This window comes from Mesitornis unicolor, unplaced genomic scaffold, assembly GCF_000695765.1.
Source record: "Mesitornis unicolor isolate BGI_N332 unplaced genomic scaffold, ASM69576v1 scaffold7112, whole genome shotgun sequence".
In the NCBI taxonomy this organism is placed as follows: Eukaryota; Metazoa; Chordata; class Aves; order Mesitornithiformes; family Mesitornithidae; genus Mesitornis; species Mesitornis unicolor.
In genome coordinates, this window is record NW_010171125.1 from 1 (window position 1) to 9,910 (window position 9,910).

The window sequence follows — 9,910 nt, forward strand, 5'->3', positions numbered from 1 at the left end:
ATTACACAGAGAAGACAGGCAGGAGGGGTCAAACAGCTGTTTAAAGGGTAACATAATAAAATGAAATGGAAATCAGCCATGACTAAGTTGGGTCAGAAATTGGAGCACAGTTTCTGTGGCTTCAAAGTTGTTTTCACTAAATGTAAATAAAAAAGCTTTCAAAAAATCTATTTTAAATCTTAATAAATCAGTTAGAGAATCATATTGTGAAAGCAGGGAAAGGCACTCCAATCCACAAAGCCTGTATCTTGTGGTAAAATATTTGATTCAGCATAAAAGACTTGCATCAAAATGATTGACAGCATATTAGTATGTCATAGTAGTATCTATTTGGCTTAGATCCAAGGGACTGTAAGTGGGGTAACCAAAATCTTACACCTCATGAATATGTGGATGCAAAGAAATGCTTTTTCCCAGTGCTAAAGCTGGCAGAACAGAAAATTCTGACTGAACTTAATGTGGCTGCTGTCGATCTGTCAGTTCAACATCGAGTAAGGTAATAAACCATAAAATCCAGTCCTTTCACAGAAGTTATTTATTAACTGAAAACATTTTTTCCATCACAGTTTTAATATCCGGAAATTGCTAAACTATCACAAATATAATCAACATAACTGAGGTGTGAGAATTCAAGTATATCTTTTGTTGAAGAATCACAGCTTTTGCTATGAGAACAACTTTAAGATTATTCTGTGCTTAACTGATGTAGACCTTACTGATACAAGGATACTATGCTGGAATCCAACCACAATCCAATCTAACAAAGGTATTTTAAAACTTTATTACATACCTTCTCTTTAATTATGGTTTGTGCTTGTTATCAGGCATAGTCAAAAGTATTATTAAAAAGTAAACATTAATTTTAACAGTGCTATTCTCAGAAAAGACATCAAGGTTTTAAGTGCACCAATGCATCACATCAGTAACTTTGTAACAAGCAGAGCAGCAGGTTAAAGAATTTATCTTCCAACTGCACTGTCCCAAGAAGTACACCCGCATCCAAGACTGCACTGTCATACAGCAGTACATGATAACTTTAATTTTGGCCTTGTCCTGCAGTTCACAGGCCGACATACTTTAAGTCTGTGCAATGTCAGTATCAGATGATATTCTACCTGTGTACAACACCTGTAAGTGTGCCCACGTTGCTGTATTTTGTACCTAGGCACCAAGTTATGGCCTTTTTCTACCTAGTTACTCTTTCCAATAAGAAATAAACACTTAGTGGCAGCCAAGGCTGGCAAACAAACAGATTCTCTTCCACTACACTGTCTTCCCAAAATCCAGGCAGCCTGTGCACTCAGTAGTTCAAGCTGACTGTAAGAAGGTTTCTTGCAACTAATGTAGAAATAGGCCATCCTTTCTGTGTTCTTGACAAGCATATATGGTGCAACTGATGACAGTATTCAGTCCTCACTACCTTAAACGTGCATTTTTGGTGCATTGGAAATTACTAGAAGGGCAGTAAATGTCCCTTCGGTTGGCATGATGCACACACTCTACTGACAAATAATGTGCTCCAGACTCACCTGGTCTCAAGTGTTACACAAATAAAACCATTTAAAATACTAGAAATAACAGGTAGCAGTCAATGCTACCTTATGTGCGCTTTAAAAAAGCTCTGTGAAACTCAGTTCCAGCTTGCTTTCCCCCTCCCCCCAAGTCTTCTGCTACCTTGTACCTCTTTGCCTGATTGGATAAAATACCTTAAAATATCCCATTTCATAGGGTACATTCATTAGTGTACAGGAAGAAGAGCTCTATTACTTTCTTTTAGTAATTTCAAATAATTAATGGGTAAAGCCCCACCAAAAAAAGTTAACCAACAGGAAATAAAATTTATTCCCCTTAGCATCTGCAGTGCTGATTTATTTGCCCAACTACCTGGCACATTTTTTTAAGTGCTGCTTTTGGCTGCCATTAAAATAATTTTTAAACAGTACTGTTTATTTCGTGTTAAGGAAGCTTTACAGTATCTTTTAAAGATGACAGTTAGAATAGTGAGGTGATGTATAGCAGTCTCACCTCTAATCCCTTCTATTTAAATCTTTATTAGGTCACAAGTTAGCCAAGTTGAAAGGTTTTTAAGCCTTTCTTTCTAATGGACATTCACCTGTGTATCCACAAATCCAGTTCAAGACACAAAGGCCATAGGACTGGAACCATCTGGTCATGCTCTTTGGAGGTGGTGAGTAGCATTCCTTTAGACACCGAGCAACATTTACATCAGTGACTGTACCTCTACCCAAGGAGAGTGACATTCTTTTCATGGAAAGGAATTGATCTGTATGGTCATGTCACCACTTGTGCTTCCTTCACACAGCCCTTACAGTCTCCCCTTACAATTTTGAAAGTTATTTCTGCAAGAAAGCATCCCACCTCCCTTCTGCAACTCAGTAGCCAGCAACTCCTTGCTCTGCACTGTCCTGCTTTCAGGACACCTGCGGCTCGCAAACATCAAACAAGGGCCGTATTTGATCCCAGGCATGCAAGCTGTTAGGTACAAATTACAGCTCTCTGCTCAGAAGCCCAAAGCTGAAGAGATGGCAGCTCTGCAGCCAGTATTAACACGCACTGAAAAAGCTGTCTGTTGACCTGCACGGATGCCCAGCTGCAGCTAAAAGCAATTCCTCACCTTTCCTAAGCATTAGGTTCTCCCACAATTAAAAAAAGAAGACACACCTGCTTCTAAAAGAAGGTCACAGAACCACATTATAAAATGTGAGCATTTACACAAAACTCTAAAGGGAGATTGCCATCCCCAGAGCCTCCCACAATCCACACTGAAACATTAGAGGCAGTAGAAAATGTCATCTAGTTTCCCCTTGCTGTAGGTTATAATCTACTTTCATTATGCACAAGTTTCCAAGTCCCCCCAGTTACACAGGGTTGATCTAAGAAAAATAAATGTGCATTCTTCCTTAATCTGTACTAAAAATGATGGACATGGTGATCACATTGCTGAAAAACTGAATATACAAATAAAGAACATGTAGAAACATATGGCAGCACAGAATACTGTAAGTCACAGAGAACAAGGTTGCTTAGTTTTAAAGAAGGTAGAAGTTGCACTCATATGTATTTCTGGTTCAAGAAGCTTATTAAAACTACAGCACTCTTTTCCAGGCTGCTGGGATTGTGCTTTTTGAAGATTTTTATAAGCCTCCAAAGCAGACATATTTTATTTCTAAGTATTCATCAACGCCATATTTTGAACCTTCTCGCCCTAAGCCAGACTCTTTTATCCCACCAAAAGGACACTCCGCTGAGGAGATTATGCCTTCATTTACACCAACCATTCCAACTTCCAGTTGTTCCGCAACTCTCCAAATCTGAGCTGGATCTTGGGAGTAGAAATATCCTGCCATGCAGACACAGAGATACAGGAATGAAAATTAAAATTAAAATCAGGAAGATTCTGAAGAAGAAACTTACTGGCGCTATGGTTGCCATTATGTTAAAAAATTGTCACCCCGTAACACTGAAGCTTATAAAACCACAGAAATGCATTTATCTGACAGAGAGGCATACCTGCTAAACCCACGTTAGCTGCATTTGCTATAGCAACAGCTTCTTCTTCGGTGTCAAATCTGGCAATATAAAGAGAAAAAATACAAGTGAGGCCTGCAGTTCATCTACCGTCTTGCTGACTTACTGACAAGCAGCAGCTGTATCAGAAATTAAAAAATCAAGATGCAGTTTTTTTCTTAAAAAGTGTATTTTCAACATCTAAATTAATTTTCACTTTGAAGCAATGGAGGAATTTCTACCACTTCTCCTAATGTAAACTGCAATTAAGTACTTAAGATTGCCTTTATCCTCCCTAGGTATCAGTAGCTAAAACACTTACTTCACATGGGTTAGTCCACCAATTTTCCCAACTAAGCGAACGCTCTCAGCTATGAGAGAGAAATCTGTGTTCTTCTATCGCATCCAATTGCTCTGGATGGAGGCAGGGAAGGTTTTAAAGAGGAAAGACCTCTAAGTCATGCTTGGTCAAAAAAATTAGGACTTGAAAATGACACGACAAACTGCAAAGTCCTGCCTCCTACTTCATACCTCAAATCGTGAAGTTGATGAGGGTTTTGCTGCTATCTACCCTTGCTTAACTGCTGATGCAATTTAAAAGAAAATAATTGTCAAGAAGTTGCAGAGATGCTGAAATTGTTTCAAGAGAAAGAAATTAACCACATATCCAAATTAAGTTTTCACATGTGTACCCTAGTCTCATTACAGACTAATGTGATGGTATGACAATAACTTTCGGCAAATCTGACTTGTTCAAAAGAATTTTTTTTTAATAGCCATTTTTAATCTGGAAATTTAATAATCTTACTTGATAACTGGTGCTAAAGGTCCAAATGTCTCCTCCTGGGTGCAAAGCATCTTTGTTGTAACGTTACTAAGTAATGTTGGCTCAAAGAAATTCTTCCCCAGGCTGTGTCGTTTCCCTCCAGTCACAATACATGCTCCTTGAGAAACTGCATCATTAATGTGTCTCTCTACCTGAGGCATGCAAAATAAAAATCTCAAAGTTAGCATTTAGGAATGAACAACAGCAGCATATATTCCACTGAAGAAATAATACTCTCCAGTATTAAACAGAAGATTTTGAAGAGAGGTTTATACTTTGCAGAAGACTATTTGCAACATCAGTTAAAATTTCTCCTAAAATTTGATGACTCTCAGTCTGACATAATTTCAGAGGGATAAGTTATGAATATGGCCCCAGTCTCATGGATATTAAAGATTCCGCTTTTCCAGTGAAATGAAAGGATTACATCTAACATGAGAAAAAGACTATGCAAGACTAAGAAGTACGCCTGATATCCGTGATAAAGCACTATGAGAACAGAAGTGATTTAAAGAGAAACAGGCAACATTCAAGATGCTACTGGCAAGAATATTTTCTACCCTCTACATCTACAATTCATCCAAAGACAAGAAAGTAATGAGAAAACTAAAGGAGCAGTCTCGACCTAGAATACTGATGCCAAAAATTAAATATTTTATTTATACCTTCTCCACTGCTTTTTCATTAATTAGTGGCCCTTGGGTCGTTTTTGCATCAAATCCACTTCCGACATGTAGCTCTCTCTCAATAGCTTTAGCAAACTTTTCCACAAATTTGTCATGGATTCCTCTTTGCACCAGGAAACGGTTTGTGCAAACACAGGTCTGAAAACAAAACATTAAAAACAAATGGTTTATATTGCATTTAATCTATCCATGAATTTATTCTGGACCTCCTGCCACGGTGTCAGGTTACTGCAGTGATCTGTCTTCTGCCTCTTCTCCATCATTCTAAGCTGCTACCTAGCTTTGCCACTTCTTTCATCACCCCTCTCACTTTAGAAATACAACTTCAACAACCTGTCACTATGTGTGTGAAATGTGCCATACCGCTAGATTGAAGTTGTTACGCTGGGAAAAGGTTTTGTGAGGTCTGTGGACTCTGATATATGGATCAGGCAAGGCCCAGAAGCTGCATGAAACACCTTCTCGTTACAGAACGCTGGACTGAGCAGCAGAACTGCAAATCACATTTGGTGGTATGGGGTCTTTTTCTGTAACTCCTTCATGAACTGAGCCTGAGTTTGCTTTCTTCATGGAATTTGTTTGCAAGTGCTTTCAGTGGCCTACTTATTTGTGCTACCCCTTTGCTCTGAGTGCATCCTATTTTGATGGCTACAGTCTCTCAGAAGTAACAGCTCCTTTATCCTTCTGTGCTGCAGCAGAGGTACTTTTTATGTTGCATCTTGTCCAATCTGTGTCTGATCACTCAGTGGTCCTCGTCCACATTCCAGGCTATTTTGTCTCCTTTCTTTCGTTCTTCCCAAGACTACTCTTGTGTTTTCTTCTTGTGTTATTCAAGCAACGTTTTCCCAACCAAATGACCTCCCAATCCCACTGAAAGCTTGCTGCTTCTCCAAAGCTGGAGTTCATCAACTTCATGTTCACATGTAGAGGTAATACTCATAAGGCTCAGTCTCCACACAGCCCTGCTTAGCTAACTGTTATGGAAAGCAATGCTTTTAAAAAAGATATTTACTCTAAGTAAAATACATTTGAAGCAATGTACACTTGAAGCCTGTCTCTCACTCTTTTTAAGCTACTCACTGTGGAAAAATCTAGCCATGTGTTTGTTAATGAATTTCAATCCCCTTAACTCGTGCTGGTTGCTTTCAGAACACAAAAAAACACTTGACTTGAACACAATCTTACAGATAGAAACATTTATCATAAGACCTGAAGCCATTATTTTAAGAAATGGCAAAGCACATGTTACAAGATACAAAGCTGAGAACTGAGGCAGGATGGTGACTTTTCACAGCTCTAGTTCTCCAATGAATTTAATGCTAACAAAGCATATGACAAAATGCCTTATCACTTCTTACGCTCTTGCGAGGGCCCCTAGTGGACATCTTCCTTCTCCATGATATTATTGACTGCCACACATGTTGTGAAAGTACATCCCATTTTACAGTGTGATTACTCAGACTTGCTGGTAACTGGCTTGAGTGCCCAGAGCCATGTGTGACTCCAACATCTTTCTCTTCACAACAAAGTGGTCTACGCTTTCCTTTTACATAGAAGAGCTTATTTACAGCTTATATGTACAGCTCTTCACTGTCCAGAAACAAGGACAAAAAGGTTACTCTTACCTGTCCGGAGTTTCTGTACTTAGAAGCGAGCGCTCCTGCAACAGCACGGTCCACATTGGCACTGTCAAACACAATAAAAGGAGCATGTCCTCCAAGCTCCATGGAAACCCGCTTCACAGTGCCAGCTGCATGTTTCAGCAGTATCTGTAGGCAACAGAGGAGAGACAGGAATCTGTACCTCTACCAGATGTGAATGATGGGACCACAGATGGAAGATGGCGAAAAACTCTCTCTGACAGGGAATTAATCTGCATCTTCTATACAATGCTAGACCATCTGCTTTCTTCTATGACACAAACAAGGAATAATTTCCCTCATTAAAATCTTCAGAGATTAAATTCTGTCCAAGAAACAACGAAAAGAGGGATTTTCATTGACTTTATTTCAGCTCAGGCTTTTATACACTGACACTGTCATTCCTGTTTGCTTTTTCTTTTTTGGAAATAAAGAAATCTTGACTAGCCTTTAAAAATTTTTCCAAGATCTGACAGAATTTGGGATTAAGATTTGCCTTGCCATCAGACTCTTTCTTCATTCTGCATATGGCTATCTCATAGAATTCTACCATCTTCTAGATTCTAGGGCCTCACTTCTCTATACTTTCTCTCAACTGCATTTCAGCCATTCCTGAATAGTACCGCTGAAACTCTATGTCATTGTTATTAGTACGTTGTCACCCTATGACAGAAAACAAGGGCATCTTGTACAGAACTGTTCACATTATAATGTAATAAAGGGCAATTATCCGGAAGTTGCACACAGGCATCCTTCAGTAAAGTACTGATACTAAAGTAAACGGGCACTATCTTAAGAAGTACACAATTATTTGGATAATCCATGTACAGTAGCCAGAAAAGAAGGCATCTCTGTATAAAGGCACACACTTTACCCCTACCTTTCCAGTATAAACACAGTAATAATCTTCAAGGATATTTTGTGCACTTAGGTACCTTTCCTGTTGCCGTGGAGCCAGTAAAAGATATTTTGGCTACCAATGGATCAGTGCACAGAACTTCCCCTACAGCTGGTGCCTGCTGTCTGGAACAAGGAACAACATTGTACACTCCTGCTGGAATTCCCGCCTGGTTTGCAAGCTGCAACAAAAGAAACACAGAATTTGCATTTTCAGTGCATTCTGTACGACGAATAGTCAATGTTTGCTACTGCTTTTAAGAAACCAGTCTAAGTCAATGGAAGCTGAAACTGCGCAGCACAACTAATCACAGATGCCACGGTGTCAAGAGAGCAGCTTTGCTCCAGCTTAAGCTGGCTGTCATTCAAAGTAACCAACAGAGAGATGTAAAGACATTTTGTGTAGTTAGATGGTCAGGTCCTCTTTGAGGCTTTAGACCATATTCGGGGTAACTTGCAAAGATTCTCACTAAACTAAAACTCTGTATCAATTCAGCCAACTTGTCCTTGCAACTTACAAGTTGGTCAAAGTTATCTTCGAAGCACATTTCAGCTTCAGTCCACTGCTAATGTAAAGTTTAGCATAAAGGCTCACCTCCCCAAGGGCTAATGCTGATAAAGGTGTGTCCTCTGCAGGCTTCACTACCACCGTACAGCCAGCTGCTAGAGCTGCACCAACCTTCCGGGTAATCATAGCGCTGGGGAAATTCCACTAGGACAAGAGAGAAAAGGACAGTCACACTTGTGAAAACTTTGCCTCCTGTTTTTCACAAAAATTACATTTTCTGTAATTACGTGATAACCTAAACAGACCTGCATGATGTGCTTTGTCCTAAGCGAACATGACAAAGAAGCCCTGCCAATCGCAGAAGCAGCAAGTACAAGGTCAAAATGAAACTTCACAGAGGTGTATCGTGGGCAGGAGGAGCCATAAAGCCCCATGCTGTGGGCTGAGCTGAAAATTTTCATACAATTTGAAAAATTCGGCTATGCTTACTGGGGTTATGATGGCTGCCACTCCTACTGGCTGGTTCAGCACCAGGGTCCTTCTGTCTTTCGCAGACGCTGGAATGATATCACCATAAACCCGGCGAGCTTCCTCCGCAAACCACTCCAGAAACGAGGCAGAATACAGGATTTCACCCTGTGCTTCTTTCAGAGGCTTCCCCTTTGATTAAATCAGATTGAAGATACACTGTAAGCAGCAGACTGAAGCGATAAAAACAAATTCAAGTCATTTCAGAGTTTCTGTTCTTTTCAGAGTACTTTATAATCCCCTATCACGTACACCACAGTCTCCAGAAATGGTTATAGCTGTGCAGCTTCAGCAGTCAACATTTTCTATGTTGTGCCTGGATTCAAACCTGCCCAAAACAAGGAGCTGGAATAGCAAATGTAGCATGTGTTCATTTACAAACTCTGCAGCCACCTGCTATTACCATTCTGAAGATGCATATCACAGCAAAACAGTTACAGGTTTATGCCATGGACATTTGTTTTGGGGAGTATTACTTCTGAGCACGTCCAGGTCTGATCTCGTCGACTGAATGACCATTAGCAGCTCAGACACCACAAAGGAGCTGCTGAAGTATCTTGCAGCATGGTTTTATCCAAAAGGGTACCAGTCTGTGAGCTCCCAGACTGCTCTGTGGTGCAAAACAAAGCACACTGAGTGAATCCAACTTGCTTTAGGAGTACTGCAATTTTTTCCGAGTCAATGAAACTGACAAACATTTCTCCCATGAAGACCACGGTTTAGGGTGATGTTCGCTTTTGCACACCATGTGGGTCTGATTTCAGCTGGACTGTTAGGTACTACTGTCATCAAAATAACACATTGTATGTATGTCAGCAATAGAAATATCTGAAACATTATCCACTGACCTAACGGAGCAATGTGAATGCACAATGCATACATTAGGACCAACTTTTTAAAGTCACAAAAAAAGGTATGGTGGCTAACTGGTGAAATGCAGACAGGCTATTTTGACGGCTGTCAGTGTTATTTTACTTCAACGTTAGCAGCCCGCTGCTACGCTTCTGAAAAGGCTGAGTGCTCGCACAGGCCAGAGCCCAGGCTGGCAGGGGGTGCCGCTCCCCCGGCCCTACTCACGTTCTCGGCCGTAATGATCCTGGCCAGCTCCTCCTTGTTCTCCATCATCAGCTCGTACCATCGCCGGAGCCGCACGCTCCTCTCCTGCGAGGAGAGAAGGCTGCCATGGAAGCCGCCCGCAGGGACCGGCTTCTCCGCGGGGGAAGCGAAGTCCCCCGGGACGGACTCGCTGCATGCCGGGGAACGGGCTGCCCTCGCCGGACCGGACCTCCCCGCCCCG

General features: G+C 40.8%; 1 protein-coding gene across 1 annotated transcript; it reads right to left on the minus strand.

The window, feature by feature from the left end:
- Positions 1–3,081: 3,081 nt before the first annotated feature.
- On the minus strand, positions 3,082–9,859 carry ALDH5A1 (aldehyde dehydrogenase 5 family, member A1; the record flags this gene model as incomplete). The annotated part of the gene is made up of 9 exons (XM_010179916.1): positions 3,082–3,361; positions 3,532–3,590; positions 4,337–4,506; positions 5,020–5,178; positions 6,666–6,809; positions 7,616–7,759; positions 8,173–8,289; positions 8,575–8,745; positions 9,691–9,859. Coding segments are annotated over 9 exons (1,339 nt in total), but the record flags the coding sequence as incomplete, so codon positions are not given.
- Positions 9,860–9,910: the final 51 nt, after the last annotated feature.